General features: G+C 40.8%; 2 protein-coding genes across 2 annotated transcripts; both read left to right on the top strand.

Annotated features, from left to right (window-relative positions):
* The first annotated feature begins 9140 nt into the window (after window positions 1-9140).
* On the top strand, window positions 9141-10402 carry LOC102792647 (P2Y purinoceptor 14-like). Its single transcript, XM_006809075.2, has 3 exons — window positions 9141-9245; window positions 9371-9627; window positions 9790-10402. The coding sequence occupies exons 1-3, from the start codon at window positions 9141-9143 to the stop codon at window positions 10400-10402; spliced, it is 975 nt and encodes a 324-aa protein (XP_006809138.2).
* Window positions 10403-12270: 1868 nt separating this feature from the next.
* On the top strand, window positions 12271-13760 carry LOC148103266 (P2Y purinoceptor 14-like). The gene is made up of 4 exons (XM_087838080.1): window positions 12271-12334; window positions 12488-12603; window positions 12729-12985; window positions 13148-13760. Exons 1-4 carry the CDS (start codon window positions 12271-12273, stop codon window positions 13758-13760), a joined length of 1050 nt encoding a protein of 349 aa, XP_087694206.1.
* The last annotated feature ends 976 nt before the right edge of the window (window positions 13761-14736 follow it).

Here is a 14736-nt window from a genome sequence, read left to right as displayed (position 1 = left end):
CTAAATACAAGTACAAAGGCATTGTACTTGAATAGAGATAGAGTAAGAATAGAAAAGAGTGAGAATAAATACATTAGTACCCTACATCCTGCACCTTTTTCACTTCTATGGTCTCTCTCCTGTCCCAGTGATTATATGGTGTCTGGCCGTTGGTGGTTCTCAGTGTTGCAGCCAAGGCCAGTATGCCGACCTTGGCATTTCATTGGATTGCTGTGGCAGGGTGGGTAGATGCAACCATGCAGGGACTTTTTATTTTTTATCTCACGTGTCATGTGTCTTTCCCAGCAAGTTGGAAAGAGCTGCCCAGTCCCTTTCTCCTTTGGCTCTCGGAGGAGGCGGACGCACTTTTTCTCCTCTCCCTTATCTTCCCTGCTTATGTCCTTGTCTAGTCTCGTGGGGTTTTTTTTGTATTAGTTTCCCTGGAACATTCTCTCACAGTCTGTTTCTAAAACCTAAAGAGAATTATGGATTTGATCAACTGGTCTCTGAATGCTATTGACACCCTTTTCTCAACGAGAAGTCTGGGCCCGAGTGCCCTGGAGGGACTTTCCCTGCCGGATACACGATGGACGGGTGGCAGAAATGGAGGGTCGTGTGCCTGGCGGGACTGTCGATCGAGGACGCTGAAGATATCTACCTATTCGGAACCATGATAACAGGGTTCTTGCTGATCGGAGCTGGCTTGGCCCTGGCTTATTGGAGAATTAAGACAGCGGAACCGGCTGTCCAACGCTGACCTCCCCTCTGATGTGGGCATCGGGTCAACTGGATGCGTAGTCGAAAGATTGCAGCGGTCCCAGATCAGATATACACACTGGAACTCTTTCCCATGTTGCTGTCTGTCTTTATTGTGCTATGGTGTGTTGATATCTGTGCATTCCTGTATTATCCTTCTGTGTTACACATTTCGATGTCTTTTTTTCCTCGCTACCTAGCCTGACCTGTCTCCCCAATGTGATGTTTGTGTATTGTATGTACGGTCGGCAAGGTCTGTCATCTCGGTTGTGGGCAAAAGCCCTGCAACTGACAAATAAAGGCTATCTCATCTCATCTCTCATCACTGTTATTGTCATGGTTGGTGTGGAAAAACAGGACTCGTATGCAAACCTCCTTTGAAGAAGACAGTGGATTTATTTACAGTGAGGCAAAGGTGCAACAGTTCAATATACAGGGTGGGCCATTTATATGGATACAGCGTAATAACATGGGAATGGTTGGTGATATTAAAGTCCTGTTTGTGGCACATTAGTATATGTGAGAGGGCAAACTCCTCAAGGTGGGTGGTGACCATGGTGGCCATTTAGAAGTCAGCCATCTTGGATACAACTTTTGTTTTTTCAGTAGGAAGAGGGCCATGTGACACATTGGTAATGTCACAAGAAAAACAATGGTGTGCTTGGTTTCAACGGAACTTTAAGTTAAGTATGTACCGGAATGAGCCGGTACATACTTAAGCGCCCAGCCCCGGACACAGAGAACCACCAATGCACCGACGGCTAAGGGCATCAGCCAACGGCAGTGAGTGTGGTTGAAGTAGATAGGCCTCCAATGTTTTCAGTGGAAGAAAATTTTTCTCACTTGGAATGAGTCTGCCTCTGACTCTATGGTAGCTGGGATCCAGTTCCAGGCTCCAGTTTCCTCCGCAACCCTGACAGGGAGAAGCAGAAGAGGAGGCATGTTGTTTTTGACAATAGGCATTCTTGGTGTTGACAGCTGTTAAGTTGTTCAAGCAAAAGACACCAATCATTCCTTTTAGTCAAAGTTGAAGAGTTTGGTTTTAATAATATTGGGTGTAAAGCTGGACCAATGATGACAGAGAAAAACTTTTATTCATAATAATTAGGAAAAGCTTGATAAAAATCCTCTCTTCATTTTGTAAACATACAAAATGCATCAAACAAAGACTAAATACAAGAGATTGTAATTCTGCTGGAATTTTGGGTGAGCTGTGGCTCAAGAGGTAGGCTGGATCATCTACCAATCACCTCAGTGTCAGTGATTTGATCCTTAGGCATGTCAGCCTGCATGTTGAAGTTTTTCAAATGAAAACCTGAAACCTAGTAAAGTAACTGAGTCAAAGTTCAAAGAATAAGTGTAGCAAACACATATCTATCTCGAAAATAACTTGTGACAGTTTAAGAGTGACGAGAAACAGGAAATACGTCAATGGGGAGAGCAACAGTGTGGTCATTGTGTATTTCCTGATCTACAGTGATACCATCACACAACGAGAACGACTAAAGCAACTTTTCCTTCTCACAAAAAGCTACAAAATCGGAGGTGAGTCCTGTTCATTTTTCATCCTCAAATCTTTTGTAATTCTGTAATTTGACTGAAAGGACAAAATATTAAGGTGGATTCTGTGAGTGATCATTAAGTTAATCTGAATACATGCTGACAGATGTTCTTACTGGCTGAGGCCAATGGTGTCCTGGCATCAGGTGAACTGATGAAAAACCTTATGCTCAAACATGATGATATATTTGAAAATAAACTGTGATTAGCACATCATTATATTCAGAAAATATTATCAGGAGGGCATCAAATACCTTTTTCTAAGCATTATATTCAGCAGCAAGACTGTACGGTGCATTACATAGAAAACATCATTAGACAACTTTTGTTGTGAAATTAATTTAATTGAACTCAAGAAAACACTTATTCAAAATTGCTGTCTACATAGCTTTTCAAAGCATACAACCTGTTTATCGCAACTAATCAGCAAGCTATGTGTGACTTTTCTGTGCACCAATGTCAGTGATAGCAAACAGGAAATGCATCAGAGTCCATGGTAGCACTGCAGTCACAGTGTGTTTTCTGATTTAAATTGATACCATGAAACCACAAAGACATAACGACTGAAGACACTTTTCATGCTCTCAGAAAAGTACAGAGAGATACTTCAAATACAGGTGAGTCCAGCTGGTTTCTCAGAAAAACACACAAACTGACTGTGTGTGTTGTAACACATCCCGCATGATGTTACTCAGCAATCAAATCATTTTATTCAGAGCAACTGTGAGAGGAGACAAGATGTAGAAGTCCAAATTATTAATTCAGAAAAATATGGAGAAATAAAAAGTTAAAGATTAGATTGTTTGCAATGTAGAATATAGTGAAGGAGGACAGCATGCAGGGGTTAACACCGCACAACAAGAAGGTTCTGGGTTCAAATCCAGTCTCAGGTATTCTGTATATATCAGGGGTAGGCAACCTTTCTGATGACGAGTGCCATTTAAAATTTCCTCAGAAGTCAATGTGCCATATGACTGCATTAGCAATAAATTTGCTTTGTCATGGTCGTTGTGTCCTTGGGCAAGACACTTCACCTACCGCTTACTGGTGTCGGCCAGAGGGGCCGATGGCACGATATGGCAGCCTCGCTTCTGTCAGTCTGCCCCAGGGCAGCTGTGGCTACAACCGTAGCTGCCTCCACCAGTGTGTGAATGTGAGAGTGAAAGAATAGTGGATTTGTAAAGCGCTTTGAGTGCCTTGAAAAGCGCTATATAAATCCAATCCATTATTATTATTATTATTATTATTATTATTATTATTATTATTATTATTATTATTAAATTTAATAACGTTCTATATTAACAGTTACACACTATATAGAACCACTTTATAGAATTATATTTGTTCGCAGATGTTGGCAGCTATCAGCAAATAGTTATCAGCTATTTTGAAACAAAAAAAGACTTTTTATCCATAACAGCAAATGAACTGTACAACAGAAAATGCAAATGCTATTTATGGTCTCCTCACAACAATGATAAGAAAAATAAACTAGGCCAATATGGCATGTTTGTTAATATACATCTTAATATGATCTCTGGTCTCCCACTCAGAGACACAGGTCTCCAAGTGTCCAGCATTCAGACGGCTACCTGAGGACACTCTTCATGTGAGAGAAAATCTGCTCACACAGATATGTAGAGCCAAATCCTGTCAATAAGGCCTCTGCAATGTTCTGAAGACAGTTAAACTTGTCAGGTAGTGATGTCCAGCAGGTGAAAATGCACAGCTGTAGATTCCAGCTGCTTCGATGTTGCATTGACTGGTATTAACTCAGACAGTTAATGCGAGACAGATCCAGCTGCTCATTAAAGATTTCTGGTTTGATCAGAAACAAAAAAACATTGGTCCATACACCTGAAAGTCCCAAAAATGCATTGTGTCTCGAGTCTACGGATGTATCCGTGTATTTCCGCGGTGCTGATGTTGTGCTGAGCGGACAGCTCCTGAAGCTTTTGAAGTGTCGGAATTTGGAAAGCTAACAACGTCCCTCTCACCAGTAGGCTAAGTTATTTTTAGCCAATTATAAGTTGAATCTGGTAGTTGGGGTTGTTAACTAAGATACTCATTAAGAATCGGCACAACTAATGTGTGTATGTAAGCTAATTTGCGATGTGCACTGCTGGCGCGGCCATTTATTTTTTAATGCACCCTCTCAGATTAATTCACTGCATGTCGTGCCCAGGGCTGGACTGGGACAAAAAATCGGCCCGGGCAATCCAGCCGGCCCACCAGGTATTAAAGCCATAGAGCTTTTGAATGAAAATGAAAACAGATGCTGTTGTGACAGTGATGTACACTGTCTTGTTTGTATATGTATGTTTTCTATACATTTTACGTCAGAAAAAAACGTTGGTTTTAACATTCAGATAATTATTTAATAAAAGCGAGACATTTTAAATGAGAATAAGAAAGTATTTCTTTGTGCCCCCCTCTCCCTGTTAATGCCCCACCTGCCCCCCTGGCTAAACTTTGCTAGACACGCCCCTGCAAAGTTATCAGCTGTCAGCTACAGAGAAAAGGATGCTGGTGTTATTTGTCTCTCAGAAACAGTTCATAACTTCAACTCATTCATGTCACCTAAAAGGTAAACCTGTTCCTCCATCACCTGTTCAGCTCTGATGATTCAGTAAGGACAACTCCTGGTTTCATCTTCATGTTTCCCTCTCACCAGATATACAAACCGACATCATGACCAGCAGCTTTACAGCTGTGGCTCCAGCAAACATCAGCTGATACTAGAAATTAATATTAAATAAATTCTAACAACAGCTGATCAAGCTTAAACGTGCTGCTGATGGCACAAAGTGGGTGATAAACAAACAAGAGAGAAAAGCTGATCAGCTGATCAGTTTCATGATTAAAGTAGCAACAGGAGAGAGAGGGGGAGAAAATGAAAGAAGAAGAGGCAGCTGTGCAGTGTAATGACAGAATAAATCCACCTTTGTGTCTTTTTTTCATTCTAGCTGAAGTCCGGGTCAAACTGTTCCTTTTCAGCTCAACACAAAACACGTAATATTTTCTCTAAATACGAGAAGATTCCGTCTTTTTACGGGACGGTTGGAAATTCTCCTAACTAACCTTAAGAATAAAATAAAGTTCACTATCAGTGACATCATAGCACCAGGCACGTGCAGGGGGGGGGCTAGAGGGGCTTGAGCACCCGCCCCTTTCCTGATGGGTGCCCAAAGTGCCCTTTTTTTAATGTGTGTGTGCGTGCGGAGTCCTGTCTGTGCCCCTCAACAATAATATTTAACTATTAATCACAGTTTTGCTAAATAAAAGGATCTGGCTTGCATCAGTCACATGATCACATTGAACCAATGATCGCCCTTGATGGCAGAACGCGCTGGTTACGAGCCGGGAACGAGCTCACAAAGAGCACGCACATTTTTAGTGGTCCGGAGCTGTAGGAGAAACACAAATTAACTCAGAGACACAGACTGATGCGACAAAACCATAAGTAGGTGTACAGCGTACACTGTAGTGTATAGCACACAGGAGTGTTAGCTTATTACGTACACGTTGGTATGTTGAAACAAACGAGCGTGCTGTGTTTGCAACAGCGTGACAAACATTACCTGTCCTTTTATTAACTGCACAAGTAGTGCTGGTCATAGCTGCTGGCTACCTGTGTAAGGCTGTCATGGGTCTGTAGCTCTGTCACCGTTTTAGGGAACATATTTAGTTTTAAAGTAAGTTTCCGGGCTTTTCCTGCCTTTCTGGGGGGATTATATTTCACTAAAAAACGGTCTAATATGCATGTCCACATAATTACGCATTATTATAATATTTTAAAAAACACACGCTGTATTTTAAAGAACATACATTAAGAAGCAGATTATATTAGATTTATATTTTAAATAAGACAAAATTTGGTTTTTACAGCAGTAAAATTATTGTATCTCTACAGTTTAAAAATGTAATAAGCTTTGCCCCTGGACAGAGTGGATAGTGAAACAAATGGAATCATCATAAATACATTATTTCATATTTATTACTTCCCCCTCCTCATTGCTTTATTATTGTAGCTCTAGTAATAAATAATAATGTAAGGATTCTGGATCAGCACCGTGATGCCCATAGTATATACAGTATTCTGAAGAAGGTCTAAAATGTCACTGTGTGTGCGTGCATGCGTTTGTTTTATGTATATGGATTTTTAAAAATTATTACTCATGATATAACATTGTCCAGACATGGCTGGTAAGGACATGAGGAGGGAACAGTAGGAGCTGTGTGAGGCTACTAAAGGCAGTGCTATAACATTTTTCTGTCATCATTAAGTGCAAGAGTTGTTAGGTGTGGATAATTAAATTATAGTTTAATGCAATAGCAAGTTGTGCCTTGTTCTCAGCAAGTGGAGAGTGATATATGAAATGATGGGATGGAAGGAAGAAGAGAAGCAAAGAGTGATTCACAGGCAGAGCCTAAATTATTTCTCACAGTTTTTGTTGCCTTATGGTTCCAAGCGCTGTCACCAATCTTTGCATTTTGTTATTATCTCATGACACTTGTTTAATCAGCTACCATCTCTCCTATGGACTTTTTAATGTCTACAGTCTCAGATCAACACAGCCCTGCCCTCCAGCACTATCCACAGCAACCCCTCTACAGCAACATTGTACCCATCAGGTAAAACATTGGCTACGTTTGCTTTGCCTTGTTGCCCATATTAGATTCTTGATGAATGTGTGTTGTTGTTATTCAGCCTGGTTCAATGTGCCCCTTTTTAACTTTGAGCACCCGCCCCTTTAAACCTCTCTGCACGGCCCTGCATAGCACCCACCTGTATATAAACTCCGTCATGCTAGCTAGTACCCAGTACGAAAACGTCAGAATAACGAAAATAAATCTGTGAAGGTTCTCAGTCATCCAGGTCATCGTAGTCAAAGGAGCTTGCAAAGAACAGCGCCTAGACTTCTTTAAGTTGCTTGAAGACGTTTCACCTCTCATCCGAAAAGCTTCTTCAGTTCTAAGGTCAAATGGTGGAGAGTCCCAGATATAAACCTAGTGGGAGTTTCCCCCCACAGAGGGACAAAAGGACCCCCTGATGATCCTCTAATCGCCTGAGCCAAGGTGTGAAACTGGGGATGACAATGTTGTTGCGTCTGTCCTTCTTATCCTCCCTGAGGAGGATAAGAAGGACTGATCTTCTTTTCTGATCTTCTTTTCTGTGCCTCTTTGCTGACCTTAAGAACACCCATTTAGGATAGCTGCACGTTTTGAGTGCTTCCTTTACATGTGTGTGTTCCTTCTTTTTCCCTTCAGGCTTAGAGGGAACATGTTCTGCCCGGTGGTGTAGGTAATTACTCCAAGTTTGTTCCAGAGGGTGATGGGAGTCAAAGAGGAGGTACTGGTCCGTGTGTGTGGGCTTCTGGTAAACCTTGATGCTGAGGTTGCCATTCTCTTCAATGTGCACGGCGCAGTCCAGGAAAGGCAAACAGTCATCCTTTGTGTCTTCCCTGGTGAACTTGATGTTTTTATCCACAGCGTTGATGTGCGCAGTGAAGGATTCCACTTCTTGTGTCTTGATTTTGACCCAGGTGTCGTCTACATATCTGTACCAGTGGCTGGGTACTCTTCCTTTGAAAGAGCCAAGAGCCTTCCTTTCCACTTCCTCTAAGCCTGAAGGAAAAAAGAAGGAACATGTAGGTGGAAAAATGCACCACTTAGACCAATCAAAAAATGATATGGCAACATGACATTTGGTTGTTTAGGAAACGGGGGAAGTTTTAGGAGTGACGGAGAAAGAGAGGGAGAGGGAGAGAGAAAGAGAGAGAGAGCGAGTTTTGAGAGGTGAGAGATTTGTGACATTTAGCGTGTTTGGAGTGTGTAGTTAATGTGTGGTCTTGTGTAGTTAGTGTGTAGTGTTGTGGATAGTTTTGTGTTGTGTGTCAGAACAATGAGGCGACTGCTGTCTCCAGGTAGAAACAGGAGTGATACACCTGCTGCTGTCAGACCTGCAGGTATCAGGCTGTGATGTTCTCCTTTATAGTGGACAGAAATTCTGTTTTTGGAGTGGCACAAATAATTTGTGTGGCATCTTATTGAAGAACAGCTGATTGTTCTGTAAATAGTTTGAAATGGTTATTTAAAAAGGGGTAAAAGGTAAATGGCTGCAAATAACTTTGTTGTTTCCAAAACTTGTGCATAGGATTTTAAAATCGATAATTTATTTTTGCATTTAAAGTTTTGAAATATGATTCATTAAACATGTTTGTGGTTGTTACAGTAAAATTGTAACTTTTTTTGTTTTTTTGTTTTTTTGTCTGATTTTAGATCAATTGTGTTAATCTGTCAAATCTGTCTAAGTCTGTCAAAATGAAAACATAACTGTAAATTCAGACACGTGAGGTTGTGCTGAAAAGAATGATTCCAAACAAGGCAAAGTAAATAGTTTTTAAAGGTGAAATGTGGAGGGAAAATCAAAAGTAGTTAAAAATGTACAATTATACCCTGGACCCCAGAGGGTTAAACATTTTTTAAAGTAATGCAATAGTTACTTTCCAAGTAAGTAATTACTTTTAGAATCTTGTAACTCAGATACTTTTTTTGAAGAAGTAGCTAGTAACTATAATGAATTACTTTTTAAAAGTAACTTGCCCAACACTGATCATGAGTGACTCCAAGGTGTCTTACAGTGTTACTGGGGGTCAAAATGACTGTCTCAAAGACACATGTAGTTGATCTCAACACAATGTTTAAAATTGGTTTGACTTTGATTTATCTCGAACTAAGGGACCATGAAGGTTGATCCTTTCAAAGATTAAACTAGCATTTATACACAGTTTGTTGCAAAGAGGTAGATCTCTGAAGTAGGTTTATTTTTCAGATCTGGAAACATGGTTGACCCAAAATATGAGACTTCACCTTCCAACCAGACCTGTGATGCTGTCGACACAACAGCCAGCACTTTCTTTATGGTGGTCTACAGTCTGCTGTTTGTGGTAAGTGTCAAATCTTCAGACTGTGCTCTGTTATACACTGGTTGAAGTTTTCATAAACTGTTCATGTTGAGTCTGAAGGTGCATGTACCAAAGTCTTCTTTCCATCATCTCTGTGTCATGTTCAGGTGGGTCTACCTCTCAATGGCTTCGTCATAAAGTTCTACTGTCAAGCTCAGCAGCAGGCATCGAGCAGCTTGAAGGTCTTCCTGAAAAACCTGACAGCTGCCGACTTTCTGCTCTGTCTCTCTCTGCCACTGCGCATCAGCCACTATAATAGCGGATCTATAATAATTTGGCAGCTCTACTGCAGCTTTGGAGCCTCGGCCTTCTACCTCAACATGTGTGCCAGCATCATATTCATGGGGTACATCGCTGCCAACAGGTAAGAAACTTTTACTGATTTCAGATTCAGATGCAGTTCATGATGGTGTTGTTGACTACAAACCATGCACTCCTGATGAAAGCATGAGAGATTTCTGAAGGTTTGGCAGCACTGTGACTGATCAGTGAAGTTGTCTACTGCCTCCTTCCTCTTCTTTCTCAGGTATCTGAAGATTGTTCATCCTTCACGAACTCGTGTCCTGCAGACAGTATGGACTGCCCGCATCATCTCGATGATCACCTGGATTTTTCTCGTGACTACAGGAATTATTTTCATCATCCTGTTTTTCATCACTCATAAATCTCTGCGTTCTAGTATCAGCCGCTGTGTTCTCATCTTTAGTCCACTGGTCACTGTGTCCTTCAAAATCATTCAGGCTTTGTGTGTCGTTGCTTTCCTCGTGGTCTTCATATCCATGGTCTTCTTCTACTACAGCACCTCCCGCAGGGTGTTGCAGGCACAGCAGAGGCAGCTGACCTCCTCTGGCTCAGAGAAGCTCTTGAAGTCTCGCAGGAACATGTTGGTGCTGGTCAGCATCTTCTGTGTTTGTTTTGTCCCATTTTACCTGGTTCGACTACCCTCAGTTTTTCTGTGGAGCAGCTGCTCTGTGGGTCCAGCATTGTACTACCTGCAGGAGGTGACCACCATGGTTGCAGCTTTCAACATCTGTCTGGATCCTCTTGTTTACTTTTTCCTCTGTAAGACTTTTCATGCTCAGGTGAGAATGGCATTCAGGGGGACCAACATCCAACAAGCAAATGAGGAGAGTGAGTAGCAGTTGAACATCATTATCTCAACAACAAACCAAACCAGTGAATTGTAAAGAAAACGTTGTTGGGTTTTTTGAGAGTTATTTAAGGTTTTTTGAGGCTTATTGATCCAAAGTCCAAAGCTCAACCTAGCACAAACATTCTCCCACAGAAACCACCAGTGTTTTTTTATACATATTAAAATGCTGTTTTTTGCTGTTAAAAAAAGATTTAAGCTTGGATATGAATGTGAATGCTCCTTGTTAAGAATAACAAATAAAATGTAATGAAGTGATTTTAAAGTAAAAACCTTTTGTTAAATTTTGTAAGCCAGATAGATGAAGGATTAATATATAATTTCAAACTCCGCCACTCTGTGTTCCTCAACCACTGCCTCATTTGAGTTTGGACGAAATGCATTCTGGGATATTGCATTTTGTCATTTTGAGCTGATTGGAGACCAAAACAGCCAATCAGATTTTTTTGCATTCAATTCTGTGATTGGCTGGTTTTGTGGCACAAATATAACGGTGTACACAAAGAGTTGAGCTCTTTCGGGGGAAACTCCCACAGGGTGTAAATCTGGGACTCTCCACCATTTGACCTTAGAACTGAAGAAGCTTCTCGGATAAGAGGTGAAACGTCTTAAAGCAACTTAAAGAAGTCCAGACGCTTTTCTTTCCAAGCTCCTTGATCTACGATGACCTGGATGACTGAGAACCTTCACAGACTCATGCTGTGTGGATTTCTTCTGTTGTGCTCCCTAAAATCGCCATCCGTAGTTTCCCAGTGTTTTGTTATTAGTTTCCAGTTTCTAGATTTTGGTTTGGTTTTGTAAGTGCTTTTTGTGTAATCTGTGCAATAAAAAAGCCTCCTTCAGTTTATCCATGTGTTTTGAGTTCTGCATTTAGGTCTTTCCTCCTGCCTGCCTGTTTCATGACAAAAATAAACACCTCAGTCAAAACGAGGCTCAAAGAGAAAATAAGTGAGCGTCAAAAAACGATATGGCAACATGACATTTGGTTGTTTAGGAAAAGGGGGAAGTTTTAGGAGTGACGGAGAAAGAGAGAGAGAGAGAGAGAGAGAGAAAGAGCGAGTTTTGAGAGATGAGAGATTTGTGACATTTAGCGTGTTTGGAGTGTGTAGTTAATGTGTTGTCTTGTGTAGTTAGTGTGTAGTGTTGTGGATAGTTTTGTGTTGTGTGTCAGAACAATGAGGTGACTGCTGTCTCCAGGTAGAAACAGGAGTGATACACCTGCTGCTGTCAGACCTGCAGGTATCAGGCTGTGATGTTTCCTTTATAGTGGACAGAAATTCTGTTTTTGGAGTGGCACAAATAATTTGTGTGGCATCTTATTGAAGAACAGCTGATTGTTCTGTAAATAGTTTGAAATGGTTATTTAAAAAGGGGTAAAAGGTAAATGGCTGCAAATAACTTTGTTGTTTGCAAAACTTGTGCATAGGATTTTAAAATTGACAATTTATTTTTGCATTTAGTTTTGAAATATGATTCATTAAACATGTTTGTGGTTGTTACAGTAAAATTGTAACTTTTTTTTGTTTTTTGTCTGATTTTAGATCAATTGTGTTAGTACAGTATGTCAAAATGAAAAGATAACTGTAAATTCAGACACGTGAGGTTGTGCTGAAAAGAATGATACCAAACAAGTAAATAGTTTTTAAAGGTGAAATATGGAGGGAAAATCAAAAGTAGTTAAAAATGTACAATTATACCCTGGGCCCCAGAGGGTTAAACATTTTTTAAAGTAATGCAATAGTTACTTTCCAAGTAAGTAATTACTTTTAGAATCTTGTAACTCAGATACTTTTTTTGAAGAAGTAGCTAGTAACTATAATGAATTACTTTTTAAAAGTAACTTGCCCAACACTGATCATGAGTGACTCCAAGGTGTCTTACAGTGTTACTGGGGGTCAAAATGACTGTCTCAAAGACACATGTAGTTGATCTCAACACAATGTTTAAAATTGGTTTGACTTTGATTTATCTCGAACTAAGGGACCATGAAGGTTGATCCTTTCAAAGATTAAACTAGCATTTATACACAGTTTGTTGCAAAGAGGTAGATCTCTGAAGTAGGTTTATTTTTCAGATCTGGAAACATGGTTGACCAGAAAATATGAGACTTCACCTTCCAACCAGACCTGTGATGCTGTCGACACAACAGCCAGCACTTTCTTTATGGTGGTCTACAGTCTGCTGTTTGTGGTAAGTGTCAAATCTTCAGACTGTGCTCTGTTATACACTGGTTGAAGTTTTCATAAACTGTTCATGTTGAGTCTGAAGGTGCATGTACCAAAGTCTTCTTTCCATCATCTCTGTGTCATGTTCAGGTGGGTCTACCTCTCAATGGCTTCGTCATAAAGTTCTACTGTCAAGCTCAGCAGCAGGCATCGAGCAGCTTGAAGGTCTTCCTGAAAAACCTGACAGCTGCCGACTTTCTGCTCTGTCTCTCTCTGCCACTGCGCATCAGCCACTATAATAGCGGATCTATAATAATTTGGCAGCTCTACTGCAGCTTTGGAGCCTCTGCCTTCTACCTCAACATGTGTGCCAGCATCATATTCATGGGGTACATCGCTGCCAACAGGTAAGAAACTTTTACTGATTTCAGATTCAGATGCAGTTCATGATGGTGTTGTTGACTACAAACCATGCACTCCTGATGAAAGCATGAGAGATTTCTGAAGGTTTGGCAGCACTGTGACTGATCAGTGAAGTTGTCTACTGCCTCCTTCCTCTTCTTTCTCAGGTATCTGAAGATTGTTCATCCTTCACGAACTCGTGTCCTGCAGACAGTATGGACTGCCCGCATCATCTCGATGATCACCTGGATTTTTCTCGTGACTACAGGAATTATTTTCATCATCCTGTTTTTCATCACTCATAAATCTCTGCCTTCTAGTATCAGCCGCTGTGTTCTCATCTTTAGTCCACTGGTCACTGTGTCCTTCAAAATCATTCAGGCTTTGAGTGTCGTTGCTTTCCTCGTGGTCTTCATATCCCTGGTCTTCTTCTACTACAGCACCTCCCGCAGGGTGTTGGAGGCACAGCAGAGGCAGCTGGCCTCCTCTGGCTCAGAGAAGCTCTTGAAGTCTCGCAGGAACATGTTGGTGCTGGTCAGCATCTTCTGTGTTTGTTTTGTCCCATTTTACCTGGTTCGACTACCCTCAGTTTTTCTGTGGAGCAGCTGCTCTGTGGGTCCAGCATTGTACTACCTGCAGGAGGTGACCACCATGGTTGCAGCTTTCAATGTCTGTCTGGATCCTCTTGTTTACTTTTTCCTCTGTAAGACTTTTCATGCTCAGGTGAGAAAGGCATTCAGGGGGACCAACATCCAACAAGCAAATGAGGAGAGTGAGTAGCAGCTGGACATCATTATCTCAACAACAAACCAAACCAGTGAATTGTAAAGAAAACTTTGTTGGGTTTTTTGAGAGTTATTTAAGGTTTTTTGAGGCTTATTGATCCAAAGTCCAAAGCTCAACCTAGCACAAACATTCTCCCACAGAAACCACCAGTGTTTTTTATACATATTAAAATGCTGTTTTTTGCTGTTAAAAAAAGATTTAAGCTTGGATATGAATGTGAATGCTCCTTGTTAAGAATAACAAATAAAATGTAATGAAGTGATTTTAAAGTAAAAACCTTTTGTTAAATTTTGCAAGCCAGATAGATGAAGGATTAATATATAATTTCAAACTCCGCCACTCTGTGTTCCTCCGCCACTGCCTCGTTTGAGTTTGGACGAAATGCATTCTGGGATATTGCATTTCGTCATTTTGAGCTGATTGGAGACCAAAACAGCCAATCAGATTTTTTTGCATTCAATTCTGTGATTGGCTGGTTTTGTGGCACAAATATAACGGTGTACACAAAGAGTTGAGCTCTTTCGGGGGAAACTCCCACAGTGTGTAAATCTGGGACTCTCCACCATTTGACCCTTAGAACTGAAGAAGCTTCTAGGATGAGAGGTGAAACGTCTTAAAGCAACTTAAAGAAGTCCAGACGCTTTTCTTTCCAAGCTCCTTGATCTACGATGACCTGGATGACTGAGAACCTTCACAGACTCATGCTGTGTGGATTTCTTCTGTTGTGCTCCCTAAAATCGCCATCCGTAGTTTCCCAGTGTTTTGGTATTAGTTTCCAGTTTCTAGATTTTGGTTTGGTTTTGTAAGTGCTTTTTGTGTAATCTGTGCAATAAAACAGCCTCCTTCAGTTCATCCACGTGTTTTGAGTTCTGCATTTAGGTCTTTCCTCCTACCTACCTGCCTGTTTCATGACAAAAATAAACACCTCAGTCAAAACGAGGCTCAAAGAGAAAATAAGTGAGTGTCTGTA

Source organism: Neolamprologus brichardi, chromosome 3 (assembly GCF_056152115.1).
Source record: "Neolamprologus brichardi isolate AB-2024 chromosome 3, ASM5615211v1, whole genome shotgun sequence".
Taxonomy (NCBI): Eukaryota; Metazoa; Chordata; class Actinopteri; order Cichliformes; family Cichlidae; genus Neolamprologus; species Neolamprologus brichardi.
Note: the sequence above shows the minus strand (reverse complement) of the source record. Positions and strands in the feature narration are given on the sequence as shown.